Genomic DNA, 27,449 nt, shown 5'->3' with positions numbered 1-27,449 from the left:
CCGGGAGCTGCTGTGGCCCCATCCCTCCTTCCCTCCCTCCCTCTGGTGATCCCAGTGCCCGGGGTGGGGAAGCTGCTTCCCATAAACCTCCCACCAGCACCTGAGAGGAAACTGCTTGCCCACAAGTCATAAAGCAAACAAATAAAAAAAAATTATGAATCAAAATTAGGGTTTTGCAAGATTAGCAGGACGTGGAGCTAATTAAAAGTGCCTGAGTGCGTCTGACTGGCACGGGCAGAAAAAGGCTGATTTAATTAATAGAAAAATGAAAAGGAAACCCCAGAACGAGGGGAAAAATTAAGGCTTTCAGTGATAATCAAATAAAACCAAGTGTGCAAATATTAAATCTGAAGAGAAATAACAAACTCATCAGCATTAATGAGTGAAGCCAGTAAACAGCAGATTTGGGTCAAGAAAAACAGGAATATCACTTCAAATGCTGTCATGAGTGACAGGCCATCTATAATATCCTGTAGCTTTAAATCTCACTTGGTTACATCCCAGAAACTAAAATAAAAGCAGATAAAGTAATTATGGCAATTAAAAGGCACCACCAGCAGCCCAGGAGTGACGCAGGTACAGACTAACACAAGCAAGCTCAGCAGTGCTGTGCTGGGGGGAATTAAATTAAATATCTACTTTTATTTGTCACAACCTCCACTTCTAATCTCCATTTATTCCTTGCCTTCTTTGTTAAATTGTTTGTTTTCCTGCAGGAATATCTTTATATATTATAGAATTTACTTATATATACTTTATATTCCCATTTTTTTCATTTCCAATCGATCTGGTCCCAGTCAGAACCTCTCAAGAATACTGCTGTGATGCTCTTGCCCTTTCCAAGCTGGCCTGGCTGCAGGAGCTGAGTCCTCTGGCAGAGAGGTTTAATTTCAATGGAGTCACTGACAACAGCAGCACAACAACAGCATAAACCCCTCCTGGGTACTTTAAACCTCTGGAGAAAGTGGAATTCCCTTCCTGAGGATTTATCCTGTGCAGACACACTCTTGTTACATATTGCCCTGAATCAGCTTTCTAAAGAAATACAGGAGTTATGTTCCCCTTCCCAACAGAGAGGGGATTTTTGTGCATCCTCTGCACCTGAGATTAGCACAAAATAACCTGGAGTGATGGAGTCATTCCCATTTTTCACCTGGAAAACACTGCCAGGTATTTCCCAGGCAGCATACACTGGGAATGGGTAAGGGATGTGCCACCCTTGCTGGCACTTAGAAGATTATTTTCACCTCTGCAAATGCACCAGAGAGCAGAGCACCAGCCCTGCCAGAATTTTGGAGGCTCAGAATCACTCACCAGCCCCATGTAAATCAGGGACTCTATCAGGCTGATTATCTCTGCATGTAATGCTTTGAAAATACATAAATTCAGATTTCACTCTAAGCATAGGTGGCTTACAGTGCTTTCTTTGGGATCAGATAGACCTCACTGTAGCTAAACATTACAGTGGCTGCTGATTTCTTAATCCATTTCCAACATGAACGTTCCTCAGTTGTTAAGCCTGGTGTGAAAGAAGCCTTTCATGGATAAAAAATCCCCCCGGAGCAAAAATATACAGCCCACGTTTTCAGGCTGTGCTCTGTGAGCTGGGCACAGGCTTACCTGCCACAAAACCTGCTCAGCCACAGGGGTTTGGGGCAGATTACAGAGCTCTGAATTTGTTCTGATATAAAACCTGCTCAGTTTTATGTGTCTGCACTGACAAATGCCTCCCATGCCTCTGAGTGTAACTAATAATTTACCACAACAGATAACGGGCCAGGGCAAGCAGCAGGAGTGAGGTTTGTGAGGCTGCAGAGAAAGGGCTGCAGGGGGTGAGGCTTTCCCACATCCCCAGCATGGTAAAGACTCTCCAGTCTAATTCCATGCATCACAGCAAAGGCTTCAACTCCACAGTTTATTAATTAAGATGTTCATCTTACTTACTTTAATCCTCCAAAGTGCCTCCATTTATCATAATCTCCATGGGGCTGCTCATCCCTGCTATTAAGCAGCTATTGCAGTGCACAGAGTCAGGGTGTAGCTGGATAAATGGATTCATTTATTAATGGAATCAGGAGAAATTTCTGCTGCCTGTCTTTCAGGTGAGGTCCCTGGCTCAGAGGAGCTGCACTCCATGTAGGGATGGGGACACTGCAGTGGCTGAGGGTGCCAGGGTGGGTGAGCCAGCCCAGCTCTGCCTGGGCAGCTGCCCACACACCCAAAAATGCCCCAGCCAAGGCTGCAGAAATCCTCACTCCTCATGGTTTTGAGGTTTGGAGGAAACCAAAGACAAAAGGAAACGCAGGCAGGCTCCGCTGGCGCACGAGAAGGCAAAAAAACCCTGTGGCTTTTCTGACTTGTTTTTTTAGGGAGCTTTAAGAAAGTGTTTGCAGTCACTGGGAACAAATTCCTAGAAATGAGAAGCTGTTATTATTCCTAACGTAATGCCTTCGTGGGACAGGCCCTGCAAGAGCAGAACTGCTCTCAGCCTGAGCTGGTGGGAGCCTTCTCCTTCTCCTGGTGCACAGTCCAGCTCTCCTCCATGTGCACCACAAAGAGTGGAGCACACTAAAGCAGATCATTAATTTAGAAGCCTGATGAGGAGCTGGCCGTGGACAGGTTCATTTAGCCAGGCAGGTTGTCAGTGCCTGAATAGAGCAGCAAACCAGGCACTTTAAAATCGATTATTTCAGGCATTTTCCCATTAATGTGAGAGGGAAGGTGCTGGGCTGTGGTACGTGGCCTGAGGGCTCTGAGCAGGGCTCATCTGGAGCCACAGCATGGTGGGTATTACCCCAAAACCCAAACCACTGTCTCACTAGGGAAAAGACAAGCAGGCTGTTCACTGGAAAGGAGGAGGGGGTTAAAATCTTCCCTGTTAAAATGCAGCGCTAAAATCTCAGTTAAAAAATGACAAAGTCAGGAAAAGCAAACGTTTAAAGTTGCAAAACCAACACGGCACATCCTGTTTGTTTTACAGCCACATCGCACATCCTGCATGTTTTATGGTTTACATTTTACAGCATAAACAGTCATATATTAAGCTGCAGAGTTAACCAAGAGAAAAACACAGAGTGAAAAAATGCCACGTGCAAAGCCAGCGGCTCTGGATGGCTGTGGCAGCCAAATGGTGGCAGGGGTGGCTTCGTGTCACTGTCACTGACAGAGCCCTGACACAGTTGTTTCATTTCATTCCCATGGTGCTTCCCCCCTTCAGGGGAGCAGGGATGGGCTGTGATTAATAACAGCAGCATTAAAGGGTGCCGGGGAGCCTTTGAAGCTCACACATGTCTCAGTGGGGTCAGTAGGGTGGGGAGGGGGTCAGGGCCCAGCACGGGGCTGGGTTATCACCAGGGCCCGGCTTTTGGAGGCTCAAAATCCACAAAAAATTACAAACACTGGCAAAAATTCTGGATTTTTAGCAGTGTTTTAAGCTGGTGGGGTTCTCCTGCCTCTGGAGTCAACCCCCTAAAACTCCAGCTGATTTAGCTGTGACAGAATCACACTTTCTGGACAGCTTTTGGAGGCATTGGGACACTGACTCCAAGTGAAAAGCTGTTCTTTAGAGGCTTGATGCACAATCATTTTAAGCAAGACAGATACATCCCTTCCCACTCTGCACCCTTCTCACAGCCTCCCCTGCCCTCCAAAGTGCTGCTGCTTAAAACACCATAAGGTTAAAGCCCACATTTGATGACACAAATTGGATTTTCTTACCTTTGGTACAAGGACGAGCTGATGGCACTAAACCTAGAAGGATTTCTCTCACCAAGGATGGTTTATTTTTACATGAGTTTCAGCTCAAATTGTGCAAACCAGACAGGTCTGTGTTTTTATATGCAGTATTTGAGCACACACTCTCCTGACAGGCTGCAAGGGCCCTTGGTCTGAGTTATTAAATGCACTGGGGAAGATGACTGTGTGCTCCCCACCTCTGCATTCCCAATACACATAAATCAAGATTTTCCAAATAAAATACTTTATCTTTTTTTAGGGTTGCCAAAGCCAGCTTGGAAAATCAGGAGTTTATGCAACCTGCTTCTGTGAGCTGCACGTACCACGTGCCAGGCTGAAAATCCCACAGCGCTGCCCAGAAAGTTCCTGGGCACAAAAGAAAACCTCAGTGGCATTTAGCAGGACACAACTGAGCCAGTCATGGCTGCATTTCCTAGAGCAGGGGAAGCACAGTTTGCTTTAAACATTCCCCCCAAGCACAAAATAATGCTGTTCCTTATTATTTCATTAATGATTATTAACCCAGCATCCCAGACACAAACTCAGCACTGTGGGCCCACCTCCACCCAAAGCCCTTGCAGAACATCTCTCTTACGTGTCCAAAGGGATCCAGGTGGTTGTTGGTGAGTTTGAGCTTCTGGAAGGACACCAGCTGCCTCATCCAGTGGGCTCCCGTGGCCGGGGAGTCGGGGTGCACGTAGAGCCTGCCCGGCATGGCCGGCTCCGCCTTCCCTGCCACCATCCTGGGAACAGAGGGGACAGATGGCATCACCCTGCCACAGCCTGGACTCAGTGGAGGAGCTTTTTGTCCTTGGGCTCCTCCCAGCAACCCTCCTGCCAGCCCTGAGGGGATGCAGTGGCACGTGGGGACTCAGAGAGGCTCCTGCTGCTCATGGGAGGTTTTGGGATCCTTGTTTCAGCATCACAGGCGAGCAGAGGAACCCCATCCCTGCTCCATATCTCCTTGGGGCAATGTCTCCACACGGGCATTGTGGAGACATTTTTAAAGGAGGAAAACTTGTGTGTGTTTTGAAAGCCTTCCATGACCCTTCTGCAAAGGCAGATGGCCCTGCACAGGACAAAGCACCTGTGGGCAGGAGTGGAACTGGTGTGGCTGCACCCTTCACAGCCAGGCAGGGCTCCCACAGCCCGTCCCAGTGGGAAGGGGCTGCTTTCCACCCAGCACCCTCCTGCAGCTCCCCTTGCCCCACACCACCACCAGCTCTCATGGACACAGTGCCCAGCCATGAGACATCATTTAATGGCAACGCCCTCATTACTCCACATTGTTCTCCTCTTATAAAACCCCAATAAAAGCAATATTACCAAAAACAACAGAAACTTTCCAGCAGCAATAAAAGGAAAAGGGGAAACAGCTCTAGGGCTGGCAAAACCTAAATTAAACAGAGTTAAGAACTATCCATCATCTTGTGTTTAATGTCTGAAACACACAAAGTGGCCACCATGGTGCAGAGACCTTCAGTCCACTCCTCTTACCCAGCGGCATTCCGGGACAAAAGCACACGGAAAGGGGATTTTTTTTTTTTAATTGGAGCAGCCCTTATGTGCAAATAAATAATTTCTACTTTCTGGGATGTCACTGAGCTCATTCCCTGTGAAATTTTCCATTGCTTTTCACCAGGCAGCAGCCAGTGGAAGGGTTTGGGGAAACCACAGCGAATAGTGGCAGTGAGGGAGGCTGCCGGGCATTTTGGTGGGGGGAAATCAAAAGAGAAAACAACACGTTTCCTTTGTCAGAGAGCAAAAATCCCAGCTGCCTCTTGGGTAAGTAACTTTGCTTGGAAAGGCACAAGGAAGGGAAGAATAACAGAAGAGAATTGGGGCTCTGGGTAAACTACCCCGTATTTCGCTTTATAGCTGCTCTCCTGAAAGCAAAATGTTGCTATAGAAGAAAGGAATTTAAAACTTTTCTTGAGTCACAGAGAGACCTAATTTTGAGGGCCAAAATGGACCATTAGATCATCCTGTGCAGCCTCTGGTACAAGGCAGGCTTTACCCTCCTACACTGCACACAGCCAGATAACCCGTGCTTGGCATAAAGCATCTTCTCCAAGAAAACTCCTCAGCCTAGAACACTTTGGGATGGACAATGGACAAGTCACCACCCCCAGCAGCACTTTTTTCCAGTTAACCACCCAGCCTGTTAAAATATTTCATTTTATATTTGTCCGGCTTAAACTTCCAGCCCTGGCTCCCATGTCCATCATTGCTCCAGCAAAGAGAGCTCTGGGATGTTGGCGTCCCTCCTGTGGGAAGGTGTTTCTGCTGGTTTCTAAGTTTGCACAACAAATGGTTGATCCAATTGCAGATTTCTTATGGAAAAGCAGGCAAACAGAAGTGTTGTCTTACCATTTGTTGTCACAGAATTTGTAGCGGTGGTCGTCAGCCGGGACGATGTCGATCAGCAGAATGTACTTGGTCTTGGGGTTCATTCCAGTCACTTTGACCTTGTAGCTGGGAAACATCCTCCTTAGGGAGAGCAGAGGTTACCACGTTAGGGAGGGATGGAAGCACTGGAACTGATGGAAACTTGGAGCAGCAGCCCAAAAACCAGATCCAGCATCAGAGGGGTTCACACGAGGACATTATTGGTTCTTGTTCATACCTGAATTAAACTCTCTCTTTCCAGAGCATGTGCCAGTGCAAAAGTGGGTACAAATTTTCATAAGGGTGTAGGGATGGGGGCTATGGGCCAGTGCCTGGAAAAGGAGGGTGCAGAGAGAGGTACCGGGGAGGTGAACACATCCCTGTTTGTGGGCAGGCTTGCACAAGGAGCCCTCACTTCTACAGGAGGCTCTACCTGGCTTAAGGCAGCACCAAAATTGCAGATTTCTTGCTGCTGTGGAAGTGTTTTAAAAGTCTGACTACATTTCGGAGGAAATTGATCTCTGTCATTCACACAATCCCAACATCCACCAGGTCCCACCACTACTCCCGTGTTCCCTACAACAGAGAACTGAGGACCAGTAAAGACTGAGGGAGACAAAGGGTTAAACCCTGTGGTGATGCAGACAAGCTCCTCTGGCCTTCCCAAATTTCCCAAATTCACAGCACACCCATTAAACCTTGCTGGAGCCTGGAACATGGCAGAACTTCCCACCAAAATGTGCCTGTCCGGCTGGCTTCAGCAACCAGCACCCACTTAGAGCATCCCATAAACCAGAGCATCACCAGAGAACACTTCCATGTCTTACAGACCTAAAGAGTCTCTGTGATGTTAAATCATACCTTTTTATAAAGCTGTGTGCCTGTGAAAACAGCAGATTCCATCACAGTCCAGCCTTGCAATCCGAAGGAGAGGGCCCTAATGGATCCTGACACTGCCACGGGCTTCCCAATCCCTCAAGGCCGCATCAGCAGCCAGGATTTGCAGGATTAGGCACTTCACATCCTCAGAATAACTATTTTATTGGCTCCATCTTCCCCACCTCCTCCTCATCCAGTAAAAACACCCAAGTCAATAGAGCAAACTGGCTCAGCACAGCCCTCCAGCCAGGACACAAAGTTCTCCTTCCCGTCCTTCATGTGGAGGATGAGAATTGCCACATCCAGGACTCGTTCTGATTATGTGAATTAAGATGGGCCCAAATCCTGATGTCATTTCTCCATCAGACATCAAGGCCACTTTGTCCCCCACTTTATCCCTCTTTTCCTGAGCTGGTCCAAGTCTGCAGCACCATTTTGTCGCTGCTTGGGGAGAAGGCAACAAAATGGGCCCTGTTCAAAATCGTTTCAATTGACTCTTTTAACCGGCCTGCATAAATTCCAGATGTTTACCATGTAATTAGCTCGGACTAAAAAGGGGTGGTTTACCAATGTCCCTCTTTGATTTTCATTCATAAACTCTGCACTCCTCTTAACCTTGTCCTCCTACAGGTAAGCACCTGGGTAAATACAGTAGGACATTTCAATTTGTGAATACACAGCCCAATTCACACATTGAAAAAAATTGTATAAGGAATCCAATCTGAATGCCAAGATTTTTTTTTTTAATTAGGTCTTAAAATGGTATTTAAAAATGAAACAAAAAAGAAAAAATAAAGAAAAAAAGAGAGGATAAAAGTATTAAAAACTAATAATGAGATGGACACAATTCAACAGTTTGTCATACCTGCACTGGGGATTTTTATAACATCGAGCTTCTGAATTTCTTTTTCCCTCAATCATTTCATTTACTGTAGAACATCCAAGCTGCTAAAGTAGCTGAACTGATATATTGTAAATGTTAAGTGCTTTTTTAATGGCATTTAAAATTAAGCTTCAGCATATGGAGTTCATATAGGATGGACATGCCTGAGTTTATAATGTTCTTTAGTATAGCCCTCTAAAATAAATACAAAGAGCCAAAGTACTACTATAATATATACAGCTGAAATTCTTTAAGGATAACAAATGGGGACTCACATCTGATTGAAGGTGTTGCTTAACTTGCAAACCACTCACTATCTCGCAGTGGTAGCATTGTACTCAGCAGTCCACAGACCCAGCTACAACCAAGTTTGCCAACTCTCTGCATTCTTTTCCAGGAAAACATGGGTAGATTTTAGTAATTTGGCTGTGCATGGACATTTCATCATTATTATTAGCTGCTGCATTTTGGCCTTAAAGAAAAAATATGCGACTAATGTGCTGTCCAGGGACTTGTCAGTTTAATTTTCTTAATGAAAACATATTTCTCAACCCCTTGGCAGAGGCTCGTTTAGTAAATATCTCTGCAATATGATACAAACATGGGTTGTGCATCTCTGATGGGAAGGCATGACAAACCCGAGAGCTGGGGCCAAGGAAATGCAGTCATACTGATTGAATTTAAAAGGAAAAAAAAAAAAAACAAAAAAAAAAAGGCAAGAGACAGCACCTAATATCATGTCCTAACCCTTATTAAATGTCCCATTTGAAAGAAGGGAGCAGAAACCCACGGTGCCCTACCTGGGAGCGAGGCCGTGCTACAGTGGCTCCATAGAGCTCCCTGTCAGGCCTGGGAAGGGGCCAAAAACCTGCCTGCTTCCCCAAATTTCCTCCAGGTCAATGGAGCTACTCACGGGCACGAGGAGCTGCAGCTCAGCAGCAGCTCCGCGCAGGGAGCCCCTCCGGCAGCCCTGCGCAGGCAGGAGCCGCGGGCGGATGGGCGGCTCCGCGGAGGATGCTCCGCTCCGGCCAGCTCCCGGACAATGGGTTGCTTCATCATCCATCGCTCGGGGACCGGCAGAGGCACAGCAATCACCCAGCGCTGCAATAAAACTTGCCAACGTCTTGCCAAGCTCTGGGAAAGCTCAGCCTGGTTTTGGTGGGAGGTCTGAAGCAGGACCCGGGCAGATCCCTGTTTTAATCCACTCTCCTTCCCGCACGGCGCCAAACCGAGGGACAGCATTGCTGAGCAGAAACTGGGGACAAAACCTGGGAATTTGGGGCTTCCTGGGGAGGGGGTGCAAGCAGGAGACATCTGATCCTCGGGGCACCTCCTGTGCCAAGGGCAGCTGCAGCACTGCCTGGGCAAATGGGGCAGCTCGGTGAGGTTCAGTGCTGGGCACAAGTGCAGCACAGACGCACCCAGCTCCCTGGTGAATTTTGAGCCACCAGTACTCAGGAGATTAATTGCAAAAATTCCTGGCCTCATCACATTTTGTTCAGACCTGAAACCTCTTTGGACACAGTGTCCATGGGCTGCAGCAAATGCCTTGAATGTGCCAATGACAACATCATCCCTGGGGTGGGGATGTCCAGCACTGGACCAATTTCCTTCCAATTTGTACTCCTTTTTTAGAAAGCCACGCCAGGGGTGCGTGTCCAACCCAGCAGCACACCTTAGGCAGAGGCAGCAGGGCCACTCAGGGAGCAGGGCCCACCAGCCACCAGCCACCCCACAGCTCCCCTGCCCACCCAGGGACCAGCCACGAGCCCTGGGAGCACCCGTGTGATGCACAAGGGACTCAGCACCAGCAGCCAAAGCACCAGCCCCAACAGCCTCGTCTGCAAAACACCAAAATTGACAGGACTCCAGTTTTAGGCACATCCAAACCCATTTCTCCCTCCCTTCAGCTCCAGCCAGAGCAGAAGGGACTGTCCAGGCTTCTCAGCCCTATCCTGAGGGTCTTGTGTGCTCCTCAAAGCTCTCTGCTGGGTTTAGTGGCTCTGCCAGGCATGTTCCTGTCCCAGCCCTGCACTGGCAGGGACAAAGTGCTGCTGTGCCATAGCAGCAGCTCTCACTGCCCCTCACAGGGCAAAACTTAAATCAGCTTTTATGTTCACAAAAGAAAGGCGCCCTCAGAGAAAGGGATCATGGGGAAAAGGCCGCAGTGCCTCCTGTGTGAGCAGGACACCCCCTACGGCATTAAAACCCCACAGTCACTGGGCGATGCCCTGGGGAGGGACGAGGGGCTGAGCCTGGCACTGGGACCGTGGGTAGTGGCAGCAGGGTCGGTATCACCAGAGCTTGGCACCACACTGCCACGGCCCCAGCTAAGCCCTTCCCTGCAGATGAAATGTAGCAAAAACAGTAAAAGCCAGGAAAATAAACAAGCAGCACAATTCCACAGGCCTCCCAAGCTTCAAAGATGATGTGCCAGTGAATTATTTGTTCTGATAATGAAGCAGTCACTGCTTAGCTAAGTTTATGCTAGGCACATTTTATCTCTACATGATATTCACAAATTGTTTTAAAATGAACTGTTAGAATAAGCATCTCTTGTTTATTTATTTATACTATTACTACCCAATCCCCTTAACCGTGGAGCAGTTGCTGACACGGAGCCAAAGCTTCTATTATGTTCAAACAAAGTTTAATTGATGTGTAATTGGCTGGTTGGGTTTGGAAGTGAGTGATAAGAGGAAAGCTTTGCTTTTCTTTGGGGCAGCAGTTCCCAGCCTTCCAGGCTCTCCAGGCTTGGCCTCTCTGTGGGCATCTCACGTGTTTTAATGCCCAGATGAGCAAGTCTGCTTGATCCTGGAGAGATGGGTGGCTGCAAAGCTCCCATGTCCAACAAAATCTTTTTTTTTTTTTTTGGGCTGGAGATGGCAAACCAGAAAAGTGGAGAGAATCAGAGCTGATTGAAGAGCTCAAATACTCATCTGAACAATGACTGTGCTGCGCCACGCTGCACATCAGCAACAAACCCTCACCACTCTCCTGCTCACCAGGATTTAATCTGACCTTCACTTAAATGCCAACACCATTCCTGATGTCCCTATGGATGCATTAGCTGGGAAGGGATGTCTCTGACCAGCACAGGGTAAGCAGGGAATTCAAACAGTATTTCCATAGAGAAAACTGCATGGAACCAGGACAACCCAAGCCATGCCCTCACCAAAGGCTGTCAGTGCTCTCTGAAGCCCGTGGATTTATGTGAATTGGTGCTCACTGCACATCCCTGAGATGTGAATGGTCCTTCAGATACTACTGAGAGCTTCCTCCTGTCCTTTCAAGGGAGTAAAAACATCCCCAAGCACTTCAGCAGCTCAGCAGCTGAAATTCTACTTTTTAAGACAATAAGACAAAGATTTCCAAAGACAGACAGAGATTTTTACAATCCTTGCTTTTGGGATGGCCAAGTAAAGCAGTGACTGGATTTTTGGAAGCTCCCATGCTGTGCTGCCTGTAGCAGATCAAGTTGTGAAAGGATCAGAAAACAACTGTTCACTCAACATCTTGGCTAACAAGCCATGTCATGGCTGAGCAACCACCTCCTCAGAACCTGCTGGGCATGCTGAGATGCCTCCAGCGATGCTTTCAGAACACCAAGGCAGGTGACACACCTGCGTCCCTGATAACGACTAATGTGGCACCAAATTCTTTTTGAGACTTGGCCAAGGCTGCTTGAGGATGCTTCTTCTTGTCTTCATTGTTAGAAGAGAAAAGAATGGTGTGCAGAGGCTTCAAGAACTATGTCTCTATCCTGATGACCTTTCTTCATTTTTTCTAATTTCCCTTCTTTCGACAAGTATTTCTTCCACTGACTTAACGCATCTTTAAAAATAATATTCTCCAGGGCAGATTAAAACAAATTTTGGGATGTCAGCTGTTTCTTTTAGCCTTTTAAATGGCATTTCCTTTTTGATAGATTCTTGCTTTCAGAAAATACTTTAAAGAGATCAAAGAGTTTTTCAACAGGGTCCCATTTTCCCAGTGTATCCTAACCCTCAGTCCCTTATTTCTCTTATCACCCACGCCACTCCGTTATGACGCTCTGTATACAAAGTAAGAGCAGTTAACTTTGAAGTGCTGGATTAGCCCATGCCAGATCCTTGCCTCAGAATAACAAACAATACAGGTTCAACAGGAGTTCTCATCAGTAGTTCATTTTTCAGCCCCAAATTCACTGTCACTAACACAAGCAACATTGAACTTTCAGTCTATGGGCAGATAGCAGAGATTTATCTGGTGGCAGGACCATGACCTAGTGATGAGAAGGTCAGACAGTTAAGGGATTTTTATATTTTGGAATGGCGAGGTTGTATTTTTTCCTTCTGGCTAGCACATCTAATTTTTAAATAAAACATTGTTTCTCACATACTTGAGAACTTGGTGAGCTGGATGGCTGCTTTCATGGTCTAGAAACATTTCCTTTCTTTGCCCCATGGTGACTTGAGGCACGGGGCAGGGTCCTGGCCATGGGCTGCTTCTCTGGGCTCTCATTTTGCTGCAGCTGAAGTTGAGCAGAGAAGGTCCCACCGCGCAGGAGGATGGAGAGGTGGTGCCAGCAGCACCAACAGCACAGCACAAAGGTGCCTCAGAGAGAACCTGGGCAAGAGCATGGTCACTGACAGCATTTCAGGGCAGGTTTGCTCCCTCTCCAGCCCAGCTCCCTCGGCAGTGGGCTGAGGGAGAAGCGAGGCAGCCTCGGCACTGCTGGAGCCACAGCCCCAGTGTCCAGGAGTCTTTGAGGCAGCAGCAGAGCCCCAGCAATGGTTGGGACCTTCCCCAGCTGATCTGGGCTTGACCAAAGCCTCCCCTCACCGTGCAGCACAAGGACAAGCAGGGAAAGCTCTGGAACACCCTTAGCTGTGAGCATCCCATGTCTTCACAAAGCAGGGGTGGCTGCTTGAAGAGAGATGTGTATTAGGAAGCAGACTCCCATCCCTGCCCTCCTCGCCGTGCACAAGCTCTGTCTCCCTTGCCAAAGCTGTCGACAACTTCAGCAGCACAGCCAAGAGCCATTGGAGCTCACTCCTGCTTTTTCTCTAAAAGCAGGAGTTTGCCTGAACAGGATAATTCCAGGACCCCAAATTTAGGAGCAAGCAGATCAAACATTCCTCGGATATCTATTTTATTTCTATGTTTTAAATTGACGACTCACATTCCTTCGTTGATCTCGGATATTAAGGTTTGCTTTTGGATCAAAAACCATCAGCAGAAATTCTTGTAACTGCCTCAAAAGATTCTGGACAAATATTTCCCTTTACTTGCAATGAGAACTGGGCATCCATATGCCCTACAGAGCCATGGAAAATTTAACTTTTAAAGGATTATTCACACAGGAAAGCTGCACGAGCTTAGCCAAAGCATTTATACTTCTTCAGACCTTGATGTCCTAAAAACTAGTTGTATTTTGGTTTACCAAAGTTGATTAGGAACAGATTTTTTTTAAACTGAAATAAGCCACTTTTAAAATGAAACTTGAATATCTAAAGGAATTTGAGTCTTTTCCGCACATGCAAGATGCTTTATCCATTCTATTTTTTTCCTCTGCAGCATTTTCCTACACATGCTTCTTAAAACCTGCTACCATAGAGACCAAAGCGGGCTTTGTACCTGTGCACATCCTGCACTCAAGCCAAAACTCAAATTCAGTATCTCGAGCCTCCTGTTATGCCTCAGGAACTGTTCTGCTACCACAGAGAAATGACACATTATTTTCTCTTCAGGAACTGCTCACAAATATGTGACCAGACATCCTGTGAACTGGCATTTTTTACTGCTGAAATAAAAGCTTTATCAAATTGTTTATCCTTGGCAATACCTGGTTAGAAATTACAATACTGCAAAGACTGGCACCTTGGGAAAAACCCTAGGAAACAGCTAAATAAATAATCTAACAGAAAGAAGAAATCCTGAGCCAGGAAAGTTGTGGAAGCAAAGATTAACTTCCAGCAAAAATAAAGGCTGAAAAATGAGATTTCACCATTCAAAGAATGGTTTGTCATGAGCTACAAAAAAATCTACAATTGTTCAGTTAAATAATAGCACATAAAAGCAAGAGGATGAAATCGGAAAGCCAGATTTATAGTGAAGTCCCTCATTTGCTTTTTGCTTTCCCCACCCCTTGTGCAATTTCACAAGTGTGGAATTCCTAAAATCCCGCAGGAAAGGTGTGCACCCTGCTAGGACAGAGCGATGCCCCCACAGCAGGGCAGCCAGCGAGGAGGAATCCAGATGTGCAGCTGCATCTGCATTCTCTAATACACCCTGTGCCCTTTATTAGCACCTAGATTGATTTGATTAATTTGATTTAATAGGATCTCACCGACCGGAACTTTTCGCTGGAGGTTTTTAGGGTATTTTTTGGTTCAGTATTTTTTTCTGGGGGAAGGGATTTTTTGGTGGGTTGGTTTGGTTTTGGAGGGGTTTTTGTTTGTTTTAACACACACACACACAGACAGACACACAGAGAAAGGTTTGTGAACAATTATTTCCAAAACCAGGCACTCACAGCTCGCTGTGGGCGCTGGATTCATTCCCCCCATCCCTGGCTGTGAGCAGGGACGGGAACCGGGATGCTGGAGGGGGGACCGGCAGCGGGAGCGGCCGCCCCGCCGGGTTTTTGTGGAGAGGGGCTGCTCAAACAACGGGATCCCCTCTGCCTCCCGAAAAACCTGCCCTGCAAAACGCCCCGCGAGATGGGCACCGCCTGAAGGGATCACCCGTGGCCGCTTTTCCTCCCGTTCCCCTCGGTCGGGGCAGCCGTGGGTGCTCCGGGACGGGGCAATGTCTGCACCGCAGACATTCAGCACTTTAAAACCATCAGCAGATAATCCTCCGGAGGAGAAATCCCTCATTAGAGAAACCTCAAAGAGGAGGAAGGAGAGGAAGGCTCTGAGTGATGGAGCCGGCGCCCATCCTGCGGGCGCTGCCTCGGGCGTTGCGAGGGATCCGAGCGCTTTTCTCCAAAGTTCAGTTCAAACATAAACTTTTTATCTTTTGATGATCCTTTTAATATTAAATAATCTCTTTTTTCCCCCTCCCACAATGAAGCTAGTCGGACATTAAAAAGATAGCGAGTGCATTTTAAAGATGTTTCCACTTTATAAATCAAACTTTCTTGGCAACAACATGATTTCTATTTCAATGCTGAGCTTGCTGTGTTCTAGTATCTCCTACAGATCAGTCCTAAGAGGGAGTAATAATCCCCTAAAGTAATTCTCAGCCCTAAATTCTCGATAATTTATAGTTGGCTCGTTCTGTGGAGCCCTACAAAGAACGAAATAAATTACTCCCCCTTTCCCCCCCAACCAAGTTATCAATATTTGCCTTGTTTATACAAAAAAAAAGCTATTTTACACCATTGCCATGGAATTAACGCTTCCGCTGAGCTTTACATTTCCTCTCCATTGAGTGAACTTGTCATTAAAGTCACCCCCCCCCCTTTTTTTTTTTTTTTTTGGTTGTCTGAAATTTAAAAATCAGGCTTCCATTTCTTTTCGTTTGTGCCCCTTGAGGTCAGACAGACCTACATTTAAGTGATTTCAACTAACGGCATTCAGGGGCATCTCTGTGCCTGCTGGGAGGGGGATTAGAGTCCTGATTAGTGCCTGCAATTAGCCGCATTCCCTCTTTCCACACCCCCCTATGCTAAATGCAAGTGCACACAAATCTCCATTAACCATCGTTTTTTTAATTGGCTCAAGAGGAGGTTTATTATAGCGACTCTCTATTTAAATAGCCTGGGTAAAATAAAATCTGCATGAAGTAATAATTTTCCTTTTGTCCTTCGCATGGGGATTAGCAGCAGATTGCAGTTTGTGGGCTGCCCTGCCCTCAGCACGGCCACGCGTGGCATCGCTATGAACCGAGACTCGAGGCACCACGGGATTTAAGTTGTCCGATTTTTCATACCAATTATTTTGTCTATTTTTGCTGTCGGTGCTGCAGCAGAGCCCAGCCCGGGCCGTGGAACCGAGGCGGGTCCCGGCACCGGCGGCACGGGGGCTGCGGAGCTGTGCTGAAAACACCGATAAAAGCCTTAGTCCTGTATTTGACACCCTTTGCAGCTGAACGCAATGAAAAAAAAAAAAAAAGAAAAAAAAAATAGGTTCTTTTGTTCTGTATTATTCATCAGCATTTCAGCCACTTCCTTCATTATTTTTTAAATTCAAAGTTGTTTATTTAAAAAAATTAATTCTTTTAGCTCGATGGCGCTGCACTGAATTTCGCCAATGGAGAATTTGGCTCGGGTAATGTAAAAAACCCAAATTTTTGCACATCTTGTTGTCTACCCCCCATCCCACCCCCTGAAAGGTGCACTGCCAGCTCCACCGGACAAGGAATGTGGGACTGAGCCCTGTCCATATGGAGCTGTTTAAACAAGCCACGTTAAGACTTACAGAGAGATAACCTGCACGTTTGGGATGCTTAGGATCCAGAATTTGGTACAGATATTACACATCTCTGCACAGACACACTCAGGTACTATAAATTAAGGGTGAAATATCTGAGGTCTTGATCCCCTCATCTGAGCCGACTTAGGGAGCAGACCCATCCAAATGAACCCGGCTCTTCCCATCAGCAGACGCTGCAGAACAAGCCCTGAGATTTTATACGCCAAAATAAAGTGTGAAAAGGACAGAGTTGCCTGCACCATCACTCCATAAACAGCCACAGAGCAAATAAATGGAAGATTCCTGGGACATACACCCCCTTCTCCAGGGGGAATAATGGGAATTTCTTGCTTATTAGAGTCCAGCTTCCCCACACCGAGCAGCTGCTGCACCGAGCAGCACTGCCGGGACCGAGGAAAGCAGAGGGAAAGTGCTCATCAACCCCAAAACTCCAGTGCCGAGGGCTGGGTTCTGGGTCTCACAGTGTGAGCAGAAACATGGGAGAAAAGTCACACACACACTCCATGAGCATCCACGGCTGCTCTGCACGAAGGCTCAGAGAACACAGAGAAATAAAGCTGCGTAGAAATTATTTGTGGTTTTTTTTCTCTGTTTTCTCCCCATTATTTGAGTGTCTGGCTGTACAGCTCGCTAGCACGGTGTAGAACAAGCAATGGCAGGGCACGGCACTCAGCTATACTGGAATTAAATGTTAATGCCTCAATTTTTCCTTCCCGAGGCGAGCCCGCTGCCGCCGAAGCCAAGGGCAGATACTTTGGTGCCCACAGTGACACCCGGATAATTTTCTTGGCAATTAGCTTATTCCTGAGCCGGTGATGGCCTGAGGTTTAATTCTGATTCTTAATTTTCTCACATTAATTCTGTCATCTCCCACCAGAGCAGCCCGGGCAGGACAGGAGCCCTGAGCAGAGGCAGGGCTGGGTTCTCCCAGCAACTGAAGCTTCTGTGAGGCTCTGGTCTCCCTCCCCGGGTGTGCACATTGAGACGGCTTTGTTTTGATAAAAATAATTATTTGTTTCCAAGGGAAAACAGATTTTTTTTTTTTTTTTTTACCCAGAAGTGGCACCCGTTTCTCTTTCAGTTTTGAGATTAAAAGAACCTTCGTACTGCTAAAATTTTGGTGTAGTGTCCCAGCATAGGTCTTAGTGCACGGCACAGAAAAGGGAAGGGGGTTTGCTTTTTGGAAAAAAAAAAACAAAAAAACACCCAGCATACTTATGCTAATTTCCTAATTTAAAAAATAATAATAATTTAAAAAACATTATCAGAGAGAATAGGGACTAAATGTTCCAAACGACTCCACAACATTTTCTTGCATCTACATTCCAACTGCCACACTCAAACACATGTACAGTTTACACTGAAAAAAATTATCTTACTGAAATCTGCAACCACAATTATATTTTTTAATGCCACTGACTGTGGCAGCTCTGCAAAACCCAGTCTTGGCAAATAGGACATTTCATAGAGATCAGAAGCAATACATGTTTGCGGGGAATTTTCACTAACCTGCCTGCTTTGGTTATTATCATTTCCGTGCCAGCTTCATGAAATTTCTTCCATAGCTCCTTCTCATGGAGATAGACTTTAATATTTTCTATTGTCTGTAAAAAAATTTAAGATAATGAGAACAGCAAGAAACGATGGCGAAAACCTGTGAGAAGGGCTGGGAAGGGCCGTGGAAGGGCTGGGGTTGGGGACACTCAGGGCCCGCGCTGCAGCCGAGGCTCCGGGCAAAGCCACCAGCCTGTGCGGGAAGAGGATGGAGTCTCAAAAATTCCACTGTCCTATGCCAAAAATAAGAGAAACAAACGGAGGCCGGTTTTAATTGCAGAATTTCACAACCAGGCAGGACACTGCGGCTAAATGGAATTTTTTTCTTTATTTTTTTTTCTTTTTCCTAGGGGAAAAAAGTGTGCTGGGGTAGACTCGCCCTTAGCCTCCCAAAAACCGGGGCCAGGAGCAGCCGCGGGGACAACGGATCCGCGTCCAGGAACGCTTTGTGGGTTCCGCGGGATGCCGGGGACATCGCATCCGTGCGCGGAGTGAAGGCACAGAAGCCGCGTTTTATTTAGGGATGGAAAACCCCCAGCGAATTCCCCGCCGGGCCGCAGCCCCGGGAGGAGCGGCGGCAGCTCCGCCACGGGTCGGGCCCGGCCGGCCGCGACTTTCAGTGCTCGGATCCGCCCTTTACCGACTTAAGCACCGACGGCGGGCTGTGGACAGGGAAAATAAAATTATAGAATAAAAAATAAAACCAAAGAAACGTGAAGAAAAATGAGCTTTCCTCGCAATCCCTCCCCGCGTCGCCGCCGGGGGAGATGCGCGGCGGCGGGCCGGGCTGCTGGCGGGGGTGAGGGCGCAGCAGCGCAGGACGCGGGGCCGGACGGAGCGTACCTGCTCGGGGTCGGGGAGCTGCGGGCTGCTGAGCGGCGTGCTGCTCCCCCCGGCTACGCCGAGGACGGGGGAGCCGGCGGAGGTGTCCGCATGGCCGGGCGCGGGGGCTGTTGGAAACCCTTCCTCGGTTTCAGACAGGCTTTTCTCCTGGAGCATTTCCTTGGGGGAGAGAGGTGCAGTGTTAGCTTGCCACGTCCAACCCCTGCCCCTCGCCCAGCCCCGGGCACGACCACCTGCGAGGTCAGGCCCTCCCGGCCAGGCCCGTGGTCGTTCCTGGGGCGGTGGCACTCGGCGACACTGGGATGTGACAACGCTGTGCCCGGCAGAGCCGGGCCGGGCCCGCCAGCCCCCGCGGGGGAGCTGCCCACGCGTGGCTGCGCTCCCGTTTGATGCCAGGGCCGCACACGTCTGAGTGGCCGCAGCCCCTCAGCCCGATCCTTTCTCCCCTCCGGTACCCGCGGGGAGGGCAGCCCGGCCCGGTCGGTGTCTCTGCCCCCGTCCCGTCGGGGCTGCGGGGCTCCGCGACGAAGCGCTGCGGCGGAGCCGGACGGTGTAAACAGGGGGAGTGCTGGGCTCCGAGATAAAAGGGCCCCTCTTAAACTTGGACGGAGACTGGGAAAAGCCAATAAAGATAAGGCCTGACAGCTCCGCCGGGGCTGCCGCGCATCAACGCCGACTTTTACAGCGCGGAGGGACGCGGCCGCCCGCCCCGCTTGACGGACAGACAGACGGACGGACAGACGGACGGGCAGCGGCGGCGCGGAGGGGGAGCAGCTCCGAGGGGGTGCGGGGTGCCCATCCCGGGCACTGAAACCGGCGCTGACCGCGGACCTGCGGCCCCGAGGGAGCGCTCCTGACCCCGGCCCGCAGCCCCGGCCCCTGCCCCGAGCCGCCAGGGCCGAGCCGCTCTTCGGGACAGGGGGAGAGAGGGGCTGGGACCCCAAACTGCAGCTCCAGCAGAGCTCCAGGGAGAGCGGGGCTGGCACCCCAAACTGCAGCTCCAGCAGAGCTCCAGGGAGAGCGGGACTGGCACCCCAAACTGCAGCTCCAGCAGAGCTCCAAGGAGAGCGGGACTGGCACCCCAAACTGCAGCTCCAGCAGAGCTCCAAGGAGAGCGGGGCTGGCACCCCAAACTGCAGCTCCAGCAGAGCTCCAAGGAGAGCGGGACTGGCACCCCAAACTGCAGCTCCAGCACAGCTCCAGGGAGAGCGGGACTGGCACCCCAAACTGCAGCTCCAGCAGAGCTCCAGGGAGAGCGGGACTGGCACCCCAAACTGCAGCTCCAGCAGAGCTCCAGGGAGAGCGGGGCTGGGACTCCCAGCTCCTCCATTCGCACCAGAATTCCAGGGAGAGCTCCCGCCGTGGAGCCGGACAGCCAGCCCGGCTATGTGCGAGCGGACACACACACCCCAGCGACCAGCCGCAATCCCCAGGGCAGGGAGCACCGAGCGGGGAGCACGGTACAGGGCTCAATGCCCCGAGAACTCCGCCGGTCCGTCCGCTCGGCTCGGAGTGTCAGGACGGGGCGGCCCCAGCCGAGGCGCGGATGGATGTGTCCCGGTGTCCAACCGCAGAGCGGAGCCCGGTGACCGGGAGGGTACAGGTGGGAGGGAGGTTGTCCGCGGCGAAGCCCGAGGGCAAGGCTCCAGCCCCGGACCGGGAGCGGTGCACCCGCTACGGAGCAGGTTGGCTGGCGGGGAGCAGCGGGGCAGGCTGGCGGCGGTGTCCCGCCCCAGGCCGGGGCTCGGCGGGCTGCGGGGAGCCCCGCACCCTTGGACCCCCCGCTCCCTCCCGTCCTTCCCCCGCACCCCGGGAACTCACACGGCCGGCCGAGGGGCAGGAGGCGCAGCGGGGGGCTCCGGGCTTGGCCTGGGGGCGGCTGCGGCATGAAGGGCATCCGCGGGGTGCTCAGGCCGGGAGCGGCTCCGCGGCCCCCGATGGCAGCGGCGTGCGGAGCATCCCCCGCTGCGCGGATTCACTTTCCCTTGATCTCGGCGGAAAATGTTCCATAAAGATCCAGTTTGGGGCCTTTCGACTCCCTCCCTCTTTGTCTCACCCCCCCCCCTCCCTTTTCCTTCCCCTCCTGTTGCTGACGTTGCCGCTGTCAATCACATCCCCTTACACCGACTCTGGCCCGCTCCGCCCGGCCCGGCCCGGCCCGGCCCCGCGCCCGCCCGACGGTCCGCACCGGGGGGCACCGGCGGGGGCCGCGGCCGCCCGGCCCCGGTGCACCAGACCCGGCCGCGGCCTTCCCCGGCCCGCCTCGGCGCTGCGCCGGGCCCGGCGGCCAGCGGAGCCGCTCGTCGCTCCGGGAGGAGCACGGGGAGAGGGGACATCCTCGGCACCACCGCGCCCTCGCAGCCCCGACGGGCCTGGGGCTCCCCGCTGCCCGCCGTGCGGCCGGGCAAGGCCGGGGCTGCAGCGGGGCGCGTAGGCCGCGCTCGGAAGGGCACCCGGCTCGGCGGGACCCCGCGGCGGGAGCCGGGATGGCCCGGGAGAGGTGATGGGGAAGAGCCGGAATCACGCCCGGGCTGGGCTCCCGCCTCAGGAGGGGCCCACGACCCCCGTGGGGCTGCCTGACCCTGCGCTGCAACCAAAGCGTCCACGCCCGCCGGCCTGCGGCCTGCCTTGTCTGCGTGTCTCCCTTGCGAGCCCGGGGACGAGGACAGGGCTCCCCCTCCTCTCCATGTCGCGACAGATTCCACGACCAGGCAGAGCTGGGCGGCCACAACAGCGCTCCGGCCGGGCCAGGCCGTCAGGGCCGCCCCGAGGTGAGGGCGGCAGGGCAGCGGCCCCTCACAGCGGCCCGCCGGAGCGCCTCACGCTGCGGCCCGGGCTCCGCCTGCTCGGGGCTCCCGCCGCCCCGCCAAACCTCCTGAGCAGGAGCAGAACCCGTGCGGGAGAGTTCCCGAGTGCTGTCGCGACTTAACAGGGCCACTTCAGCTCGGCTGTCGCGATCACCAAGGCACAGGCGCGCAGAGCCCCTCACAGCCGGACCGCGCCCTACCCCTGCACACAGGCCTGTCGCGACAGCTCCACCTCAGTGCCCCGCGCTGTGTCGCGACAGCACCGGGCTCTGCGCTTCACCGAGCCCCTGCTGATCCCCCCCGCGCCCTTACCCGAGCCGGGGGTCCCGGGCGGGGCCGGGCGCCGCTCGCTCCCGCAGCGCCGGGCTCACAGGGACCCCGCCATGGGCCGCCGGGGCTGGGGTCTCATCGGGCTTTTCTTGAAAGTGAATTTAAACCCCAACTCACTCCCACCGTCACGTGGTGCCGAAATTGGGAACAGCAGCAGAGTAAAAAAGTAAAGTGGGGTCAACCTCGTAATGAACCTTTTCCCCACTCCTACCAAAAAAAAAAAAGGAAAGGAGGGGGGAGGAAAAAAAGGGACCCGAGCGGGCCGGGAGATGCGAGGCGAGCGGATCTCGCAGGAGCCGGCGGGATGGGACAGGTGAGACCGGGCCGGGGCGAGAGGGGACCCGCGACCGTGCTGTCCCCGCACAGACCGAGCCGGGACCGGGAACGGGCTAAGGCTCAGGAGCCCTCCCGGCGAGGGGCAGCGAGAGGCCCGGCTCCGCCGCAGCTCCCGGGAGCTGCCCCGCTCGGTTCCCCGCCTGTCCCGCAGCCGCCCCTGAGCTACGGGCCCGGTCCGTGCCAGCCCCGCGGGCCGGGCTCTCCCCAGCGGGGCGGCTGCCGGGCTCCACGGCAAGGTGAATTTTGGTGTGACTCTGCAGCCGGTACCGGGGGCTGGGCTTTGTCTGGATGGGTCTCCCTTCAGCCCTTCCTCCCGCAATCGCGGCAAGGGGAATTGGAATTGCCGGCCGATGCCTGAGCTTACCGATGTTAAATGCAGTATTTTCCCCCTTGACAAAACGAAAAAAAAAAAATATATAAAAGAAAAAGGGTGGAGGGGGCAATCCCAGGTGGGGAGGATTTAATTAAAGCAAATCCAAAGACTCTCAGGCCTCCTTCCAGGCTCAGACTCCCCCGTCGGTGCGTACGGGGATGCAGGAGCGGTGGGGTCGGGCCCATTCCCCGCCGTGCAGCCCTGGTTGAGTCCGGCCGCGCTCGGCTCACCGTGCCCCGAGCCCGGGCAGCACCTGCCGGTAGCGGGCTCCGGGATCGGTTCCTCCGGGGCTGCACAGATTTCCTCATCCCCCGAGCAGGGGGACGGGGCTGACACCGAGGCGTGAAACGTCCTCGTCGAACGGAGCCCGCGGCTGCGGCAGCTCCGTGCGCTTCCCGAAGGCTCCGGCAATTTGACGGCGAGGCGGAACCAGCCCGACTGTCATCACCCGGCAGATAAACGGCCGGATCCCCGACGGCAGGGTGGCTCCTATTCACGGCTCATCAACGCCGAGCCAAGGGAGCGGTGGGAGGATAAGCCCCGCTTTCAGGGACCAGCGCTCCAAACCACTCATCACTGTCACCGAGCTCTCTCATGCCTTGGCCCTAAAACACCGGCGATTAATAAAAGTTTACTGTCGCTTTTCTCCGAAGTTACACTCAGTCCGCGGGCCGGGGAAACCTGAGTGGGATCCGTTCCGCGGGATGCTCCAGCGCTCTTCCAGCCGCTGCCCCTTTCCGTGGCTCCTCTTGCCCCGAAGAAAACCTGCTTCTCTTCCCCCTCAAGAAAAGCTGCCAGCCACGACGGAGACGAGGGGAGAAGCGAGCCCCGAGCCCGCACCCGGCGGAACCGCGCGGCCCCGACGGCGGCGGCGGCTCAGAGCCCCGTGCGAGGCGGAGGGCGGCGGGGGGAAAGTCAGGAGCGAGCCTCGACCGCGTGGGTTGGCAGAGATTTACTGACTTGAGAGGAAACTCACCGGTTTACACAGCTGAGAAGCGTTTGAATGGATGTGTACTGAGAAAAAGTTGCCGAATTTGGCCAGTAACAAGGCTGGAAGAATGGAAGGCTAATGCTGAGTTATGCATGGACTCGGGAGGAATTACACAGCATCAGAGACTTGCTTCTAAACAGCGACAGTGCCAAATTTCTAATAACTGTGTAATATGCTTATTTATACCATACAAGGACTTACAAACCTCATTGTGCATAGCAGCTGGGTCATATTTCTTTACCCTTCCATTCCTCAGGCTCTTTTGCCAAGAGACTGGTACCAAACACTTCTAGGCTGAAAGGAAAACACAAAATTTAATCGCAAAGAAACGATGACAAGGAAGCGTGGGTAAGATACGGGCTGACGTGCAGCCCTTTAATCTTAAGCATCTGCCTAAAATAGATGCACTAAGGGGAAATTGGAAATATGCACCGCTTGAAATACAAGTGATTCTCTGCTTCTAAATCGTTCAGCCCAATTATCCACATGTATTTCCCTGACCTGGGCACGTTTGTAGGCTCTAAGGCTTTGTTTTAAACTGTTAAGTAAATATTTTAACGAATGTTTTAAAACGTTGTAAACGAATGTGCCGCTCAGTCTCGCACCAAGCTCCGCTGGAACCGGGTAAATCAAACGAAGAACCATATTCCGATTTGTTTTTAAATATTTGGGGGGCTATTTGTTAATTTTGTCCCGGCGTACCAAGTGTACTCACCCGTCGAAATTTCAACCAAAGCTGTGCAAGATGCAGCCCGGAAATGTTAAACCTGTATCCAGAAATAATTAAACTATGAACGAATATTCATGTATGTAGACATTTTTTTAAAGCTTAAGCATTTTAGAAATAAAAGCAAACAATTGTGGAATTGGTTTAATTTTTTTAACTAGCCCTCATTTTGTCCAAATGCTCTAGACTTTTATTTTTTAATACGCTCTTTTTTTTTTTTTTTGAAAGTAGCATATAAAAAACTAACGTTTCAAATCAACTGTACATTTTTTGAAGGAAGAGATTTTACCATGAGCTTGGCAAAGTCTTTGTAAGAATGAATAGTCCAGAGATCACTGCCCTGCTGAGCGTCAGACCGAGATAGTCCCCAGTGGTATTTCCCAGCCAAAGCTCTGATTTAACTTCAAGATTTACATACATACATATAGGAAGAAAAAAAAAAAAAGAAAAAAAAAAAAAAGAAGAAGAAAGAAATACTCCATCTATTTTGCAATAACTTTTTTTTTCTTTTTTTTTTTTTTAAGAAAAGAGCCCTAAAGCTCTGGAGGGTGGGAGGAGGCAAACGGAGCTGGAATGGGAATTATTTAAAAAATAAAAAGAGTACAAAGCCCAGCACGCAGAGCTGGTGATTTCTCTGCAGCCTGGCTTCCAGTGCCACAGCAGCCCCAGCTCTGCTTCCTGCACCCACCAAACTCCTGTGGGATGAGGTCTGAGCACGGGATGGGGGCCAGGCAGGCCCTGCCACCGCTGCTGTGCCACTCACAGAGCTCACTGCCCCTGGTCACAGCATCCCTGGTGGCCACCGCGGGGCCTGGGGGGCAGCCCGGGAGAGAAGGGACCCAGGTGTGGGTCAGGGTGGCAGCCAGATGTGTGCATGGAGAGGGGACAGCAGCCCCAGGGCAGCTCAGTGTCCTGTGTCACCTCGGTGGGGTGGAAGGAGGACACGTGGAACCTCCTGGGTGAAGCTGCTCTGGAGCACCTGGGCTGTGGGCAAAAAAATGAGAGGCACCAACCCACCAAGGGACAGCACAGCAAGTCACTTGTCACAGGCAGGAAGAAAAGAGGAGAGCCTTGTTTTAAGCCTTGCATCAGAGCAAGAAAGTGCCTTAAGGCACTGCAAATCCAGGCCAGTAGCCTGGCAGAGCAATGTGCTGTGGCTCTGCACGGCGTCCTTGGCATCACCCACCCTTCACCGTGCTGGGACTGGCAGAGTCCTGCCCAAAGTGATTATTCCATTTGTGCTGGGCATGAGGACGAGCTTATTGCTGTGGGAAATCACTGTCCTCCAGGGTAAACAGAGGAAAATGCTGGTCTGGGTGAGAAATTCCCAACACAAGGAATGAAGGCAGCCAGCTGCCAGCTCTGCCTCTGCCCTGGAGCTGGGCATAGATGCTGTCCAAGCCCCCAGTGTGGCACGATGTGATGCTCTGACTGAGCAACCAGGGCCAGGGGGGCCAAAGAATCTTGTTCCAGCATCAGAGCCCCCTCAGGGGCCAGAAACCCTGACCCACAGGCTGAGCAAGGCAGCCCAGCAAGCCCTCCCACCCCACCAGAGCCTGCTGCTCTCTTTGGCCAGTCCCTTTCCCCCACGGTGCTGCCCAGAGGGAATCTTTCCTCTTTCTCCCTCAGCCAGGGCTGGACCCACAGCATGGCAGGGGGTCAAAACAGGGCTCAGCACTGCAGCTGTGGGGAGGGAACAGAAAACACTAAGCCAGGAGCAAACAGGCACCTTTGCCAGAGAGCCGTGCATCACCCTCCTAGGGAGCAGTCCTGTCCCGAGGCCTGGCTGAATCACCTGGGGCAGGTTTAAGGGTGTGAGGCTTTCAGAGCATGGAAGGCAGCCAGGATTTCAAAGGGCAGAGGGGAGCAGGGAGCAGCAGGAGCCGGAGTGCAGAGGCTGGAGCAGAGGCACAAACATTCATCCGGATGTGAAGCTGCTGGGGAGGAGGCAAGGGGATGGAGGAAGGCGAGGTGAGAGGCAGATGGGAGCAGAGACAAAGGAGTATGGGGGTCTGGGGAACAGGAGGCTGGGGGAAAGGGGCCACTCTGGGGAAGGGTTTTGCTTCAAGGGCAGCACACATCACCAGCCAGGCTCTGGGATGTGGCAGCTTGTTCCCTGCTCAGTCACATCCCTCCCATGCCTCCGTCCCACTCCCGGGACACTGATGTGAAACACATTCCTTGGGCTGCAGTGGGGCAGGGCCAGGCCTGGGACAAATGCTCTTCTCCATTTTGGGGTTTTTCCTCCCTGCCCAGGGAGTGGGTTTGCTCTGAAAACAGGGCTCAACCTTAGGGGTGCTCTTACACCCCCAGTAAAGGGACAAAAACTGCAAAAATGTCCCACGTTCCCATTCCTGGGGAAGGTTCTCAACAGAAGCAAACAGGAAGGGAAATAATAGTCAACTGGGATGGGGCCCAGAAGCTGGGAATTTCCTCCTCCTGAGACATGGCTTGCTGTGGGACCCCAAATTTGCTGCAGGTAAAATGAGGGAAACTGGTGAGAGGGGAGGGATGAAATGCTGGAGCAGCATCTGCCCCTGGCTCCAGCAAGGAGAGAAAGGATGGCTGAGATTCATTAAATAAAGAGACAGGAAAGCCTTGCTTAAGGAGCTGTCTGGGAAAGGGGCCATTTCAGGCCTGCTGTATACAAGTGCCAGTGATTTGGGGCCAGAACAGACAATTGCTAAAATTTCCTCCAGGCTCCGCTGTGCGAGGAGCTGCTCTCAAGCAAAGCAGCTACAGAAAGTCATGGGGAGCTTACTGGTGTTTTTCTGCTTGGGTTCTGCTTTTCTGCTGGCTCCATCAGAAGGGAAGGAAAAAGATCCCTCAAATTAGGAATTTTTTCTCACCCAACAGCTCAGAGCACTGACCTGGCGGTGCAGAGAGGATGAGGCAGCTCCTGCTGGAGGAAGGGCACAAGAGTTTCACCATGCAGTGGGAGCAGAGAGAGGGATGGAAAAGGGATTTCATGATCCTCAGGATCAGCCTGCACCTGCCAGAAACCAACAGAGTGAAACTGGGGAAGAAGCAGGAGCGGTGGGGACAGCAGGAGCTGTTCCAATGGAGGAAGTTTGCACCACTGAACTTCAGCACAGCAACAGCTACAGAGTGCAGCTGCTTCTGCCCCTGCTGTTCCCTGCTCTGACCTGGCAGCCAGGCAGGGAAGAGAGCAAAATGGGC

The 27,449-nt window shown here is 51.6% G+C and overlaps 1 protein-coding gene across 1 annotated transcript in view; it reads right to left on the bottom strand.

Moving 5' to 3' along the window:
• TBX4 (T-box transcription factor 4) overlaps nucleotides 1–20,666 on the bottom strand; it is a 31,553-nt gene extending 10,887 nt beyond the window's left edge. The window contains exons 1-5 of the mRNA XM_085557246.1: nucleotides 20,527–20,666; nucleotides 18,706–18,864; nucleotides 17,818–17,912; nucleotides 6,106–6,225; nucleotides 4,331–4,478 (exon numbers count right to left, since the gene is read on the bottom strand). Coding sequence (XP_085413372.1) covers nucleotides 4,331–4,478; nucleotides 6,106–6,225; nucleotides 17,818–17,912; nucleotides 18,706–18,861 — 519 coding nt within the window. The 5' untranslated portion in view covers nucleotides 18,862–18,864; nucleotides 20,527–20,666. The remainder of the gene's footprint in view (nucleotides 1–4,330; nucleotides 4,479–6,105; nucleotides 6,226–17,817; nucleotides 17,913–18,705; nucleotides 18,865–20,526) is intronic.
• Nucleotides 20,667–27,449: the final 6,783 nt, after the last annotated feature.

This window comes from Lonchura striata, chromosome 19 (assembly GCF_050655825.1).
Source record: "Lonchura striata isolate lonStrDom1 chromosome 19, ASM5065582v1, whole genome shotgun sequence".
In the NCBI taxonomy this organism is placed as follows: domain Eukaryota; kingdom Metazoa; phylum Chordata; class Aves; order Passeriformes; family Estrildidae; genus Lonchura; species Lonchura striata.
The sequence above is the reverse complement of the archived record's forward strand: the minus strand, read 5'-3'. Positions and strand labels throughout refer to the sequence as shown.